Below are 17,720 nucleotides of genomic sequence, written 5' to 3'. Positions count from 1 at the left end.
TGCATCAGCTGGATATCAAGACTGCATTTTTACATGGTGAACTTCAAGAGGAAGTTTATGTACAGCAGCCCATTGGTTTTGCAGTTGAAGGCTCAGAACATTTGGTTTGCAAGCTCTAAAAGGCACTATATGGTTTGAAACAAGCTCCTAGAGCTTGGTATGCAAAAATAGATGCTTTCTTGCTTGGTCAGGGGTTTCTAAACAGCTCATCAGAGTCTACCCTTTACTTATGTAAAGAAGGGGGATCTATGCTGATTATATGTCTTTATGTTGATGACCTTTTGCTCACTGGAACACATGCTGATCAGATTTCAGCATTCAAACAAAATTTGCAGCAAACTTTTGACATGTCTGACTTGGGAATTTTGCATTACTACTTGGGCATCCAGTTCATACATGATACTCACGGTATTGGGCTATCACAGTCAAGGTATATTGGGCAGCTTCTTGAGAAGTTTGGCTTACAGGATTGCAAGCCAGTTTGTACCCCCATGGAACCTGGACTAAAACTGTCATTACATGATGACAGTGATTTGTTTGATATACATACATATGCTCTAGCAGTTGGATGTCTTATCTACCTATGCAACACTAGGCCGGACATACAGTTTGCAGTTTCAGCCTTGAGCAGGTATATGCATCAGCCATGTATGTCATATTAGCAAGCTGTCAAGCGTGTTTTTCGTTACTTGCAGGGTACTAGATCTCTTGGGTTGCTTTATGCCAAGGGGGGACCACTACAGTTACATGCTTACAGTGATTCTGATTGGGCTGGTGATTATGATTTACGTCACTCCACTAGTGGCAATTGTTTCTTTCTTGGCTTTTCTTGCATTTCTTGGCTTAGCAAGAAACAGTCCACTGTTGCCACATCGTCATGTGAAGCTGAATACAAGGCAGCTTTCACTACCACAGTTGAATGCGTATGGCTTAGACGCTTGCTAGCTGATCTGGATGTATCTGTTACGGAGCCTACTCCTTTGTTCACTGACAGTCAGAGTGCCATTGCAGTGGCACGGAACCCAGTGTTTCATGCACGCACGAAACACATTGAGATCCATTATCACTTTATCAGAGAGAGGCTACATGCAGGTGATATCAGCCTTGTCTATTGTCCTACCACCAGTAATGTGGCAGACATCTTCACCAAAGCTCTTCCTCATGACAAATTTGAAGCATTTCGCGATGCTTTAAATTTGATATCCTTTGGTGGCGGATGATCCTTGTACTCTTGATCACTCTTCACTCCAGGGGGGTTTGTTGGGTATTTGACTCACGTCTTACTTACGCCTACGCTCATATGGGAGTGTTGATGATCAGTAGGACATTGGGACACTTTTTACTCTCGGTAGGAGAGGTTTTTCCCTCAGACTTATAGTCTTATTTTCTTATGTGCTTATGTTACACACTTACGGGCACTTACTATGTTCGGGTGTGAACACCCCCTACAATCCTAAGGTTTAAGGGTTGTACTTTATACTTTCATTCTACACTCTTTCAGTCTATTTGGTATTGGGTGTCGTGTTTCACTCTGTCTCACTCTCTCTCACTGTCTACTGCACTCTGAGCTACACCTCGATCCTCTCACCTCACATACGGAAGGCGAGGGATTTACGGCCAGAGCTCCCCCTGGCATCCAAGCGTCCTCCTGCTCTAAGTAGCGCTCAACGGAGAGACCTCACGCGGCGGGTTCGGTCCACCTTCCCGGCGCGGCTAACAACCCCCTTGGTTAGGGTCATGCAGACAGTCGGGGGTAACTGAAGTTGCCTCTTCCTTCAGGCCTTCAATCTGAAGCATTAAATATCTTTCCCATTCTTTAGTTCCTTGAACAAACAATGCAAACAATGCTTTCTAAACTGTTACAAGCACAATTAATTCCAGTGGTTGTTTATTTGGCCAATTGCTAAGGAGTGAATTCTTCTCTCCGAATGCATCCAGCATTCGATCTGGGATCAATTTCGACTTGGCAAGTTCCCCAAGGGATTGTTTGTTGACCCTTGTGTCCTTGGGTCAGGGCTGTATCCTATTAACCCAACTTAACCAATACCTTAAGTTCTATTAATAGAAAATATGTTGCTCCAAATTATTGATTGGTCCTTTGCTTCCAAGCAAATATCTAATCCCCTTATCTTGGCCACTTTTCCCAAGAAATGTGCTATATCAGGATGACTACTTATCCTCGTGTAAGATAAACTTGCGCAAGAATCTGCCAATCTCATTCCGAGGAATTGGCCATTCTCTTGTGATTAAACCACAAGATCATGCAACTCAGCAACTTGTTGCACAAGTGCTGCATCTAATCCATGGGACTATTTTACCCATTGAACGGTGTCTTCTAATCACGGAATCATGATTAGATAAGAAACAGGGTTAGGGTGTCTTCATATCCAATCTGTTCTTGATTTGCACTAGGCCGACATCGTTAGTCCTAGGGTTCCATCTCAAACCGAGTTTCATCTTTTTAGCGAGCGATCCTTAGGATAGAAACCCTAGATCGTTTCTTGCAAGTATATCCTATTGTCCCTACATTCCATGAATGTGGGCATGTCTTTAGGGTATGAGAGTTTCAACTTGGCAATAAGAGCGACTAGGTCACGTCCTCAACGTGCTAAACCCTAGTTAGCACTTGGGATATGTTGCATCGATTTAACCATTCTTAAGCGAGTCCTTTGCGGTTTAGGTGTTTAGAGTAAAACAATGTACTTGTCTATTCCTAAAGATATTGTCTTGATCAAAGGGGGAAAAAAGCTAGTTGCATTACAATACCATTCTCGTAAGCACACGATTCATTGCCCACGTATGATTAGATTTACAAACCTTAACTTTTTTGGTTAAGATCAAAGCGTATGTTAAGTTCCGGCATAATTTCCATTGATGCATTCATGATTCATGCTGCTAAGCTTTTAGGGTTTATGTTAAAACGAACCATGCAGCCTTTTCCTAACTTCATTTTTGAATGAATTATTCGTACGTTGAATGAGCATTACACAACCTTTTGTAACTACTTACATAGTTGATTGAGGTTTATGCCAATTGACTAGAGTTTAATCTACTTCATGCAGCCCTAGAATCATTTCCATGCCTTGCAAATTCCTACGGTTGTTAGCAATCTTCATTAATGAATCATTGCGAAGAAAGAGATGTCTAATAATGCGACATGTGATTTAATCTTTCCATGCATAATCGAAGTGTACTACAATAATTTGGACTTTGTAATGATGGTCATTAGTTGATCTAGATTCGTTACTTTGCAATGTTTAAAAACAACTTGCTAAGAATTCATAGACATCTTATGTTCCTTTTTTTACGTTCGTTTCATTGAAAAATACAAATGACCGATTCTTCAATCGTGAGTTATTTCCTTTAAAATAGCCAATGTATTTTAATCGCAAAAGTGCATTTTACTTCCGTGAATTAACCATGCATAATTGCAATATTTCAATGTAAATCAAAAATAGGAAGAAAACCTGGACTTGTGGGTTCGGTGAAATGTCCACATGAATGTAAGGAGATGATCCTCCTGCAGCGGTTGCGCCTTGTGCCTTTTTAGGGGCCATCGTGAATTCGACCTTCTTGCCTTGGCCGCAATCTTATGGTCTTGGCTCGTCTCCCTTATACGCGAAATTCCCTTTGCGGTACGGCTTCCTCGACCGAAGCACTGTCTTGCGGAATTGGGCTTTGGAAGGCCTTAGGGTTTGGAGCTTGGGCCTTCTTTCTTGCGGAAAAGAGGGATTCGTGAGTGGGTTCTTGCAAAAGCCTTGCGGAAATGGAGGCTTGGGAGATTCTTCTCTTGAAATTCCGGCTAGAAAGGGTTGTATAGCTTTGCGGAAATGGGGATTTATAAACTTCTCCTTTGCTTCAAAGCTGGGATGGCTTATTGAGAGTCTAAAGGAACTTATGGGAGTCGCAATGGAAAGGGGATTTAAGGGAAACCCGGGGGTAAAATGTGCTTGTGGGAATTGCAATGGAAAAGGGTTTTAAAGAAAACCCGGGGGAGGGGGGGGGGGGGGGGGGGGGGGGGGGGCGATAAAGTGGACTTAAGGAGATTCAATGGGAAAAGGGGGGTTTTAAAACCGACTAGTATGGCTTTATGTGAATCCACGGGAAGGGGGTTTAAAAAACCCGGGGTAAGAATGGATTTTGGGGGATGCAAGGGGAAAGGCCTTAATTCCCGGGGGAGGCAAGGGGAAGGGCTTAATTCGCGGGGGTAAAACCCCTTGTGTAAGAATGCACTGGAAAAGAGGGCTTAGAGAGCCCCCTTAGAAGCTTCCCAAGAAGCTTCTTGGAAGCTTCTGTAGCCGTGAGCACTCTACGTAGAAGAGGAGGCGACGATTTTTATGACGGCTTGTTGGCGGGCAGGAGGCGAAATGATGGCAGCACGGCTCTTCTGCGGCAACTCCTCACGGCGCAGCAACACGGCAGCTTCTTCCTCCTCCACGCCTGGTCTTCCACAGTCGTCCTTCCTCCCTCTTCTCACGACTATCAGCCTCACTACCCTTCTGAGCTTCCCTCCTTCTTCACCCCTTAGAGGGGGGGGGGGTATTTATAGGAAGAGGGGGGGTGATTATAGGAAGAGGGGGGGTGAGGGCTCCCTCCCACGTGTTGCCTTGCATGGCTATCCCCCCTTCCACCTCCATAGCTTCCCAACTCAGCCCATCCCCTTTCCTCAGCCATGCTTCGGCTAGGGGAAGGTAATTAAAAAAATTTGCCATAAATCTATCAATTATCCTCTTGACCTCCTCCCAAGAGGGAGTTCACCTGCGGTTATGCGGGTTTTTTTTCCTTGGTCCCGATTTTTGCCAGTGGAGGGTCATGATACGTTGTGTACAACATAAAGATCGCACCATCCGTACCTTCAATGCCGGCATTGTCATTTTCATGAGTCTCACGCAGCTAGTAATATTTTCCAACAGAAATATTACAGATCGAGTCATCAATTTCAAATAAATCCAGCAAGCATACAAAGCTTGTGCACACACACACACACACACAAAGTATATGATTGCAAACTCATTGATGATTCCATGGGGTTTGTGTTTTGCCATGCCCTTGGTCAGCTTTCTTACTTTGTCACAGGGGTGGCACAGTAAGCTTTCAAGAACACATCTTGCCCTAGCTCACCATGAGAAGATTAATAGCACACATGCCATTAATTCTTCAACTATACTAGTAGCTATCATGTGACACATGTCACATCACATCTTTACATTTTATTAACATGTGTTACCACTAGCTGATCTTTGCATAAGATATAAGTGAGTTGTGATCATGCATGTGCCTTGCCTTCTTATGACACATGCATGTTCTATACATCATATCAAACTATATGGCACTATACAATTAGGGCTAGGGTTTTGGACTTTTGGTAGAGTTAGAGCTTTTGATAAATGTATGTTATGTACGGAAGACCCTAATCCATTCATAGTAACCCTAATACATTTATGCAAGACATCTATGATTGTGCCATAAAATTGGAAGGTTGTGGTCACTCATGGGGATGGCCAGATGTATGCTGAAAGCTAAAAATCTACCACATGGTTTTTGGATGGAAGCAGTTATGTGTGCTTGTCACATTTTGAGCAGGTGCCCTACCAAGGCATTGCAACATATCACGCTTTTTGAGGCTTGGAACAGTTGTAAACCTTCAATTGGCCTCTTTCATACTTTTGGGTATTTTACATATGCTCATATTCCTAAAGTATTGAGAAAGAAGTTGGACAACAAGGTTTTCAAGTGCATATTTGTAGGGTACAGCAGTGAGAGCAAACGGTACACATTGTATGATCCTATTTCCAAGAAATTCTTTGTTAGTAGGGATGTGATTTTTGATGAAAATTTAGAATTATCTCTGGTTTTGACACATATCAGGTTGCAAAAAAAAAGATGTGTTTAAAGGGTTGCTGCCTATTTCTTTTGGTGATACAGCTAAAGCTTCATTAAATGAACAAAATGTTCCGCCAACTGCTCCATAAAACAATGCAGAAATTCGGTGTATGACTGATCTGAATATCAGCAAGATGCTGAACTTGAGGCTCATTAGGAGCATGTACATAATCAGGAGGCTAGACAAATGCCTAGATGGTACTTACAGACTTTAAAAGACAGTCACTTGGATGCTCCTCACAGTGCAACCAAGCATGCATATTGGTGAAAAGGTCTTCCTCTACTGATCAAATGTGTACAAAAAGGGCCAGTGATACACCCCCTATGTTTTTCTACTTTAGACAACTCCTACAAAAAATGACTGAAGAACAAGGTAATATCACATACTCACATGATGATTCCATGGGTGATTGTGTTTTGCCATAATCAAACTGTGTACATAAAGGGCCAATGATACTCCTTATGGTTTACTTTGGAGAGCTTGTGTGGCCAGAGGTAACCATCTGAAGGTTCATGGCTCAGCTCAAAATGTTGTATGTAAAAGTTCACTGATTTCATTATTGAAATGTTTAAATTAGATAACTCCTACAGAAAATGACCATAATGTCACATACTCACATCTATCATCTGCTCTGCAGCTCAAGCTGGTTTCTTGTCAGGCTCACCAGGTCTTGAATCATTGGAGTTTCCTTCCCTTCCACAGCCAGAAAACCTCAAAAAAATCCAAGGTATATTTTGGACTGGGCAAATGAGCCAAGCCTCTATAGTGGTGAGATTGTAGGTTGAAAGTAAGGACACAGTCAAAGTGTAGGATTATACATATTTAGGTACTTGTTTTTTATTTTCTTTCTGCATTCAATGTGGGAGGCTAAACTAGGAAATACGTATATTTGATTAGCATGGGAAGGCCCATTCTATGCACTCAAGCAATTAAGCATTGTTAAGAAATAATTTTATATTTTTTTCAGTCTTTAAAAAACGTTTTGTCTCCCATGTTGGTTGGCATGGGCTTTTGTTGAGAAGCTTCATGACCAAGCTTCAATATAAGTATCTGATCCTGCCGTTATTTTGTTTCGTTTTGTTTTTTCAGAATCGGTTTTTCAAGGGAAATGTTATTAGGGGGTTCCTAGGATGCTAGGTTGTTTAGTGTTATTTGGAAGCTATGGCCTAAATAAACTGGTGAAAGTTAACTGGAAGGGTTGACTGCTTGGTTGGCTGGAATTAAGAGGTCTGTGTGCGACTTCTAAGAGTTTTGGGTCCTTGTAGGTAGGTTGAGTTGATGCTTCTGGCTAGCTGCCAACTGTGTTACTTTGTTTTCGAATTCTAATCTGCTAAGCAGTAGAAGGTAATGGCATAATCCTTTAAGTCTAGACATTAGTGTCATAACTGTAGCTCGATGCAACTAGTAAAGTCTTGGGTAGGGATCAATGATGCAGGGATGAACAAAGACACTTTCAATTAGTGAGTGAGTCCTAGGACTTAACTTTAGCTTTATTGCTCTCATTTGGCCTTGATTACCTCTATATTGAGGAAACTTGCCTCAAGGATCGATACTTGCACTGTGGAGCATCTAACTGATTCTTCAAAGGTCAAATCTTCAGAGTGTGGACCACTGACCATAGCAAGTGTGCATGCCAGCTGTGGGCTCAAGTTTTCCCTCATCAGATGAGGGAAAAGTAACTAAATTTAACTATGTTTTCCCTCATCTGAAGGATGCTGGCTGCTATGTGTGAGTGACCAACAGAAGCTGCAAACTAGGTGGCTGCTGCTGCACCTTCACCTGTAGCAGCGTGGAAGGTGATGTTGCAGGAGGATGGTGCATTTTCCAAGGTTGAGCCAGCCCCGGATGTGGTTTACAGTGCAGAAATAACGAGGCTGTGCCTTTTACTAGTTGAGGCAATATGAGGCTGCATTTCATCAGGCAAGGCAGAAGCAACCTGTGTCTCTTCATGTTGAAGCAGCAGACAGGGGCATTTTCACAAGACAAGGCATAAGCAGTTAAGTTTTGAGCAGTTATTGCAGGCAGTGGAACATTGTTTTCATGGCGAGGTGATTTAAAGCAACAGACAGCTCTGAGTTGAACAGTCACAGAGGAAGAGCAGCTTAAAACAACTGCATTTGGCTTCTGGAGGCATTATTTCTGTTAGACAAGTTGCATCAACAAAACAGAGAAGGTTCTTGAGAAGATCATTAGGTCCCAGTCGTATATTACTTTGCTCAACACATTTGAGTTGGGAGAAGGCAACTGTGCATGTTTGAAACACAAGATCGAACCTCTATCAAAGATAAATGGGTATTTGGAGATAGTCACAAGCAAGAAAAGGTATTACAAGGCCCTATTACCAAACAGAAATGGAAAATTAGAAATCCACATGTATTGGTGTTTCTCCTGTTGTGTTGTACAAAAGCTCATCATGCAAGTTCATAGATGCAAGACGTTTGTGATATTATGGCCTTCTCTCTAAGGGCAAGTATTGTAGCAAGGATACCTTGTGTGCACTTACCTTAGAGATGCAGTTACATGGTTGAACATTGTTTGTGATCCTGATCTTCTTTAAGAAATTTTTGCAGTGTACAAATCGCCAAATCGTCAAGGCCATGTGGAAGGATATCACTAATTGTGAGTTGGTACAAGAGTCTATTGCCAAGCAGAAATGGAAAATTGGAAATCACATGTATTGGCATTTCTTCTGTTGTACAAAAGCTCAGCTCATCATGCAAGTTTGTAGGCACAAGACCTTTGTGATATCATGGCCTTCTCTTTAAGGGCAAGTGATGTAGTAAGGATACAATGTGTGTTATTAGCTTAGGAGTGCAGTTACACAGTTGAATGTTGGTGGTGATCTTGATCTTCTTTGAGAAAGTTTTCCTGTGTACAAATCACCAAATTATCAAGGCTATGTGAAAGGATTTTGCTAATAATGAGTTGGTTCTTCACCTGCTGGCCTAACTTCATGGGACCTACTCCATCTGTCATGTTTGTCTCAGTTCAATTGAGTTTTGTTTTCATGTTAACAGTGTAACCCTCCACAGTTTTGAAGATTCTTCTGGAAATGAGAGGGCCTGTCTTGAAAGGTTGCAGCTATAGCAAGGAGGAACAAAATCTGCAACCAAACCTATCCTGGTCATTGTGTTAGGGAAGGGCCTTGGCTAAGGGATACAAGATGGAGCAAAGAAGCCAAAGGGGGTTATAAAGGTAGTTGAGATGGAGGTTGTATTCAAACGGATAGGCATGCTAATTTGTTGATCACCCATGCCTACTAAAGATCCAACTGTTCTAATGCCTAGATAGTAGATAGTGATGCTACCAACCATATGTGCAAGCATCGGAGGTTGGGACTTATGTGGACTTGTGGCATTGGTGGGCATGAGTCAATATACCTATACATGAAAGTAGTGTGGGTTGTGCTAAACAGTAAACATAAGAGATGTCCGAGTCTGTGACATGCCTGATTAAGGTAATGGTCAAGCACTTGAGGGAACGTTCATTCAAAGGTAGGCTCACTTGGGTAATAGGTGATATGGTGATGATGTGGCACAGGAGCTATTGTGACTTCAGGTGCATCTAAGCAGATGGCATGCACTCATGAGTTAGGCAAGTTGGCCCGTGCCCCACAAATGGGCATGTCTTCCCTCTCCCATACTGGTCTCAAAGGCCATGATCTGGGCTCCCATAGTATTGGGCTGGTTAACTTGGAAGAACTGCCTACACATGGTGGCCCCTTTCCGTGCCTTTGAAGGCTGTGGAGACAGGAAAAGTATTGGAAGTGGTAAATCATGGGCATCCCAAGCCCCAATTCATGGGGGTGGTATCTTTGGATTTCCACTGACTTCTCATAGATCATCCCATCTTTTTGTCTATAAAAGCAGGGTGAGTGGCTACACTCGTATAGTTGTGGAAATTAGAGATTCCTCCAACATTCTTGTAGAGCACTAGTAAGCACCACAGCACTAAGCACAACTCTGTGAGTAATTACTAATGTGAGAACAAGGAATGAATCTCTCAGTACAAGAGCACTGATTGGATCATAATGAAGTGAAAGGAGAGAAGGAAATAAATTGTACATTACCTTAGGTGGAAATGAGTAGCAAGTGCAATGACCTGCAAATATCTCAAGCACAATAAAGTGATGACATGCACTCAAGCTTAATTACATTCAACAAACACAAATGAAAGAAACCAATGTGTGAACAACCATAAAACTGCACATATCCAAGTTATATAAAAATGCATACTGAAAGGAGTCTCAAGCATGTTGGAACAACGTCAAATGGTGTCACATTTCTCAAAAGAGACTGAAGGTGGGAGACCTTTTGTTGCTTTCCATGGTGGCAACAATGGTCATACTTGTTGGAGCACGAAATCACATGGAGGTCTACATCATCTTGGTTCACTTTGGGCCTATCATTGGCTATGACGGAACATTTCTTGTGTGGTTAGAGGTGGTGCAACAGTTCCCATTTACTTTGTTTTTTGTATTTATAATTTGTGCATTGTCTCATTCACTGCTTTGCTATGTCGTATTGCTCTCCTCACAAAAGGAGAACTCCATCCTCTCGTCCTCAATGTTGGTGAGAGCCCCTAGGTTTGAAGGATATGATCCCCTGGGGAGACCTTTAGCAACCATTGGATGGCTGGTAGATCCTATCAATTACTCTTCCCTCCTCTCAACAGAGCTGTCTACTTCTTAAGGCCTCATTTTGGGAAATCCTGTGCAACTCTCCGAGGGTCCATGCCACCTCATTCTTACTGTTGACCTCAATCTCTGGTCCAATGCTTGCATATCTCTTTGTTCAACTCCCCATGCTCCTAGATTGAATCAAGGATCCAATAAGAGGGAGGATCGAAGTCAGATGTAGGGACATGAAGGGTGGGAAGGATGGAGGGATGGTCCTTGCCAGCTGTCCAACCTCTTCATCCCATGAACTGCCCCCATCTCCCAAGTAGAACTTGTCAAGGGGCTCTAGGAGACTGCTTCTCAGGCACTTGTAGCCCCCAAAATACATGAAGGATCGTTCCCTCTTATGGATGGCCGGGTCCCTCCTTACATCTTTGTTATATGATGGTACAATTGAGATTTTGTATCCACGATAGGTTTTGGATGAGTTGGGCTATCAGCAGTAGCAGCCTCCTATACTGTATACTGACACTGACAGTCAGAGTGCCCGTGTTGGCATGGAGCTTAGTGCTTCGTGAATGATGTCCAGTACCAATTGAGATTTTGTATCTGAGACAGCTTTTGGATGAGTTGGGCTATCCTCGGTAGCAACCCTCTATGCTCTACACTGACAATCAGAGAGCCATGCTGTGGGATGGAAGCTAGATTTCCATTTGAGAAGCAAACACATTGGCATCCACTAGCACTGGGAGAAAATTCAGCAGGTAGTCTGATAATTATTGAGTATGTCTCTACATGGGAAAATGCAGTTGTTGTCTCACCAAGGGTTACCTCAGAGCAGCCTTGATCTGCTTCTTTCCAGAGTTGAGGTTAGGCCCCCACCACTTTTAGAGGGGTGCTTCTTGCCTCACCTTCATTGTAGTCGCGATCATTGAGAAATTGTGTTGAGCTCCATAATGGTCATGCCCACTGACAGCTGGTGTATTTTTCATCGATACTTTTAAGGTGCTGCTGTCAAGTAAATAGAGGATCTAATGCAGACAAAATTGGGCTGGTCGCGGACTGTATCTTGTTGATGCCAGTCTCCGCAATGATGGTTCTTTCTATGTGACTGAACTGAGTTCTTGTACACAAAGGTCTATTGAAATAGATTAGTAACATGATTTTGGTTTTCAGCAAATGAAACAAGTTTATTGTTTTAGGTATAAAGGATCCCTTAAGCACGCAAGCTTATAATATATCCTGTTTAAAGATTGGTTATTGTTGCTTAGTTAAGCCGTAAGGTCTTCGACAGCAACCAAGTAATGTGCAAATATTGTTTACTGCACTGAATTGTGTATGTATAGTTACATATTCTGACAGATTCTGCAGGTTCCTCATGATCAGCACAAGGGTTTGTAAATTCAGCTCTAGTCAATATTAATTCAGACATCATAACTGTTTGATTGATTGATAATTTGGTGAACTAAACCTTATGGGCTCTGATCTGTTCTTTAAGTCACTTCTTTACCGCCAAGCTTAGATTGTTGTAGCAGCAGATTTCAGATGTTAGATGAGTGTGATAAGCTCACTGGACAAGCTAAGCTGTAAACTGATGCATATAGGCTTGTTTGACGTGGCTGTCAATGCAGAGGAAAATAGGAAAATGTACCAGGGCTATGATGCGAAGTTTAAATCTTCTCCCTTGCTTCAAGAACTGTTGAAGAGGTCCAAGGAAAACTCAGAGAAGTAAGGTTCAGTGTCTTTTAGAGTTATCATTCATGAATGCCTGTATGCCTCACAGATCCTACTTAAGTTCAACTGTCACTGTGCAGGCATAAACAAGAGATACAAAACAAGTATTGCGAAAGAGGTGCTGACTGGGGTGTCGGTGATTGTTCTTTATCTGCAATGTCTGAAGAGGAAAGAGCACGTTTCATGGAAGCTTTGAAGGAAAACAAATCTCCAGATTAGGCAGTCAAACAAGCGGATCTGTTTTCCAGTTTTGCAGCTTGATAATTCAACCAATTTTTTTGTTTTGTGATGTAAAATCACTAATTTTAAAACCTCTCAAAGGTGCAAGCTGTTAGTTGTCCAACCTATGGACTTCTTTGATAAAATTGGAAGCTCATTTCTGTTCATTGAAAGCCTCTCACCAAGAGCTTTAGCTTGGGCACTATTCTGTAGTATTGCCTAACTGAGAAATCTAAGAATGATTGATTGTAACAGACAAAGTGACACAATGTGTGACCGGCGGACCATAGCCCTGGAAGCCCTGTCACACCACCTTGTAACTCCCTAGCTGCTTCCTAAGGCTCCTCTTTTTCATTTTTACTGTATAGACAAATTGACAGAGTGTAAGAAGGAAGTGCCGCCATAAGCCTCAAAGCCCTCATCCAGCACCTTGTAGCTCTAACATGCTCCCAGGGCACCTCCTTTTCATTGTTTCAATTTGGTAATTTCCATGCAAGTTCATGAGAGCATGCAGCTTTTCATGCTATATCATGACATGCAAGCTGGCCTTCTGTCTTGAATGCTCTTAACATATTTGAATCACTAAATGCCGATGCTGAACTGCCAGTCGATTACTTAATGCTCTTAACATGTTTCCTTAAATGAGAAGGGCAATATCATCTCAGCGAGGTGCATTCTCTAATGCGTTTTGTTTCCTTAAGAAAATATGCTGATATTATTGCCTTTTTCAATTCACCAAAAGCAAAGGGTAAACCAGTAATTGGCTACAATGTGGAAATTTCCAAAAATGAAATTTGTGCTCTTTGCGAGAATATGTCATCGTTCGAATGAGGTGCATCTAATGTGGTTTGTTAGCATTGGCAATTAGGGCATATGTACATTTAAAAGTACGGTGGCATGGTGAATCGTAAGCGAAAAATCACCTCTAGGGTAAACATGCCAATAAAGTGTCATCTAACAATCCTCCCTTGCAACTTATTTTTCCAAGTGAGTTTTACAAATATTTTTAAATGGTTAAATTATTTATATCATATGGAGCTCAAAGAAAAAAACATTAGGGTATTTTGATATTTTTATCAAGTAACCCTAGTTATAAATGAAGGGTTTATAAAAGAATGACAATGAGGGGCCAATAGAGTAACACTCAAGGATGCATTGCTTTAAGGCTTTATAAAATCCAAAATATAAAAAAATTTACATGGATGAATTGTTTGACTCACATTAAGTTCATGTGTAATTTGAAAATTTTTATTTCATAATGTTGAGTAACTAAAAATGTCTTTTTTGTGCAAATTTGTCACTCAACTATAATGGGGTGCATCCCCTTTTTGGGGGGTATCACTTTATTGGCCCTTTTACCCTAGAGAGAGTAGCCCTTGCTTTTGGGACTAATGAGAGCACAAGTAGCCCTAGCTTTTGAGATTCTAGTGGAAAAAGAAAGGGCAATCCTTTAGCATGTTCAAGTGCATAGTTTTTTCCTTGATGATAATGTGCTAATATCCTCTTAATAAGGTGTAGAGCTACCCAAGGAAATTGAGCTCCAAAGCAACATTGCAATACAAAGCTTTTGTGCTATCTTGTTTCTTTTTGTTTGCTTGCCTTGTTTTCATTTACATATTTTTAAAACATTTTCAATCATAACTTGCTCACCAATAATTGTAACACATCACTTTGTTATTCAAACAAAGAGTGGCCAATGGGTGGTTGAATTTTTATTAACAATGTGTTGTGTCATGTAAGAATTAAAGAAGTATGTAGAATAAACATCAAAATGAAATCTATATTTCTCATAGTATGGTTGTTATTTTTGAATGCTCATACAATAGTCATGATAACTAGCTTTTTTTTGCTTTTGGCTTGTTATGTGAAGGACTTCATACACTAAGTTTTTAAGCATTTTTTGCTCTTTTGTTTTAGAAACTTTATGGATAAAATACTAATGTAAGATGTGTTGGAGTATGGATAGCGATGTACTTATCTAGTTGCATATGTATAGTAAATGTTGATAAATAAAATGTAAGGTCATGAGAGATCGATTAGGAGCACAAATTGTAGGGTTGGTATGCAATTGATATTGTGTAGATTTTAATTTCTCACGAACTACTAAGTAAATCTTGATGCCCTACATGCTTTTTTCATGAGTTCTTACCCATGAACCTTGAAAAGACCAAGATTATGATATTAAATAACTTTGCTAGTTGGATTGCTACTTTAATCTCTTTTCATTTGTTAAGGCAATTTAGTAAAGTGAGCTTCATCATGTTTACCCTAGATCAACTTTTGGCCCAAATTCTCGGAGATCTAGGGTCTCTTCATAGTAGGCAAAGGAGGATGGAAAGGACACTCATATTGATGAGGTTTAGAACAATCTTCAACGACTCATCACTAGACATGATTGTGCAAGGAGTCGTTACCCTGGTCGTGGTTGAGACTCTTTTCCAAGCAACCACATGTATTTAATAGTTTATAGGTGCCAACTCCAAATAGACACCCACTACACTCCCAAATGGGCTTGCAAGAGGACACATTGGATGTTGATTTGCATAGACCACATCATGGTTGGGGATAACAAGAGTTTGAAGTATATCATCAAGTTGGACATCATTGCACTTAGAGAACATTAAGTTTCTTCACACAACTTAGTATAAATATGACTTTCTCTACAAGGATCATTTTCTCTAGCTTTTTAAGGACATCATCACACCAAGTTGCATGGATGTGCACATATAATTTGGAATGCAATGTGCCATAAGCTAGATACAAACCTTCTCACATACTTTGAGTTGAGATTAATAGATTCCCTAGAGTGGCATGGGAGACAAGACGTTACTAGTTAGAGGGTTAGATAGAGGAGCATTATATATGCAAAAGCCCTCCTTATTATAGATATATGGCCACTATTATTGCCTTTTCCATAAGTGATGTCAATGTTTGTTTGAGCCATTATTTTCATTAATAACTTGTTTATAGAGAATATGGGAGCTCCCTAGTTATAGATATTCGTTATTGGTATTGACTCTAGACAATTAGTAGAGTAGGGGTACACATTGTTGGTATGCAAAGATGCATTCATGGTTCAGGACATGGATTAGAGATGGATACACTCCCACCACTACCATACAGTTTGGATTGTCCATACTTAGAACTCACTCATAGAGAGAGATCAAGCTATAAAGTTCAAGATTGTGAAGATTGATACAGATCATACATGGGTGTACCCCCTAGAGTCCATTGGTACGAAGATAGCATAGTACCAATGCCATTTCTTACATGTGTCAGCAAAGGGATTCATTATTAGGCCAACCTATGTGGACGTCCACCCCCTAGAGTCCATTGTTACAAAAGATATATTATCGATGCCATTTCTTACATGTGTCAACAAAGGGATTCATTGTTAGGCCAACGTATGTGGATACCCACCCCCTAGAGACCATTGGTACGAAGATGGCATAGTATTGGTGCCATTTCTTACCTGTGTCAACAAAGGGATTCATTGTTAGGCCAACCTATATGGACGTCCACCTCTCCCATGAGATATGTAGTGGGTATTGGATAGATATAGACATCGTCGCACCAAATCATGATTGAGATGGGATGGTATATACACATCTAAGGATGCATGCATCTACCTATTATGCCACCAAGAGGTGGTCTCAGGAGCACTTTATTTCTAGATAAACCGTGTTTTATAATATAAAAGGAAGATTTTGTTGCCTTAAAGAGGTTTGAGGATCAAAGATACCTAGGATAGTTCTTATTGGAGCTCCGAACATATAGAGAGAAGCTTTTGAGCAGAACAAAGATGGGTGGAGCTAATGAGCCAACAAGTCCTTAAAATTATTTCAACACCAACTTTACTAGATCCTACCACTATAGCAACACTGCCAAACTATCCATGAGTCGCAGGGGTCACAACAAACCACGTAGCCACACTCCAAAGACCATGGCACCCACCACCCCACCATTGTGCCCAACATCCTTATCTTCAACAAATTCGAGCCATCATTATTTAGCATCATAAATGAGTATTCTTACTTCAAGGAGGGTATATTGTTTCTAGAGAGTCGTATTGATCAAGGTGGGATCTTGCAAGTCAATTGAAGAATCATTGCAAGATCATTTTGTAACATAGTGGTAGCCTATACTTGCAATCATCATAGTTAGTTCGTCCATTGTTGTTCTAGAGTTGAGACAACATGGTTAGATGTACTCATTTCTTAGTCTCAGGCCATTTTGGCTTTTTGGAGACGTAAATATACCTCTCTCTCTCTCTCCACACAAACCACCACACCCACATCAAGTAAAAATAGCTCAAACCCAAGACAATACAAGAGATTCCTTTGTATATTGTGCAAAATTTTCAACTGCATTTTTTCAAAACCAAGTGACAAATATGTATGCCATTTCTCACAAATGTGTCTAAAAACCAAAACATTGATAATTCAATCTAGATAATCTAGCTCGAGACCATTGATGAAGAGAAAGGATCACATCAGTTCTCAAACCTCCAATTTACTTTGTATTTATGGACTCTTTCATCTCTCATTTCATGAACAAACAAAATCATTCTTCTTTAACAATTTCTCTACTATTCCTTTTTTCTTTTTCTTCTTTTCAAGAAGACTTGAGCTTTGAAAAATGCCTCAAGGGTTTATCCAAGGTTTAAACTCATGTACCCATGTACATACCCACCCACTTGGACAACAATTCCACTGGCAATATTCTCTTTTAATAAATAATGCTTTTTCTTTCAATTTCTACATGATCATCAACATACGGCCGTTGTTCTCTTTTCATATTTCCACATGATCCTCAAGGCATAGACTTTGCTCTCTCAAAATTTTATAGCCCTCAAAGATTTAGTTTCCTTTCAATTTTTACATGATCTTCAAGACAAGGACTTTATCGTATAGTGATATTTCTTGTAGGCCAATTTAGCTCTAAAAGAAGTTAATGTATCCCACCCCCTTCCCATGCCAGGCCAAGCCGACACTGAGTCATCCTAGCGAACATCAGATCACCTACCAAGTGCAGTTCTGGAAGTGATGCATGCATAGATCACTTTAGAACAGCCCCTTTGAGAGTCAACAGATAACAAAAACAAGAGGCGCTTAACCTAGAGCCTGATGATTCTCACAAGGGACTTGTAAACAGTCCCCCTTATGAGTTTGAAATACACAAGGCTGTTAACTATTGAGACCAGACCTGTCAATACACACTTTCAGCCAATACAATGAGCACAGCAAGCTGTGTATAAGGCCCAAG

At 40.8% G+C, this 17,720-nt stretch overlaps 1 protein-coding gene across 1 annotated transcript in view; it reads left to right on the top strand.

Moving 5' to 3' along the window:
• Positions 1–13,083, top strand: part of LOC148021960 (uncharacterized) — a 67,868-nt gene extending 54,785 nt beyond the window's left edge. The window contains exons 2-4 of the mRNA XM_087696683.1: positions 6,522–6,611; positions 12,134–12,230; positions 12,317–13,083. Coding sequence (XP_087552809.1) covers positions 6,522–6,611; positions 12,134–12,230; positions 12,317–12,455 — 326 coding nt within the window. The 3' untranslated portion in view covers positions 12,456–13,083. The remainder of the gene's footprint in view (positions 1–6,521; positions 6,612–12,133; positions 12,231–12,316) is intronic.
• The last annotated feature ends 4,637 nt before the right edge of the window (positions 13,084–17,720 follow it).

This window comes from Lygodium microphyllum, chromosome 17 (genome assembly GCF_053477565.2).
Source record: "Lygodium microphyllum isolate KBCC chromosome 17, Lygodium_microphyllum_v1.1.10, whole genome shotgun sequence".
Classification (NCBI taxonomy): Eukaryota; Viridiplantae; Streptophyta; class Polypodiopsida; order Schizaeales; family Lygodiaceae; genus Lygodium; species Lygodium microphyllum.
Note: the sequence above shows the minus strand (reverse complement) of the source record. Positions and strands in the feature narration are given on the sequence as shown.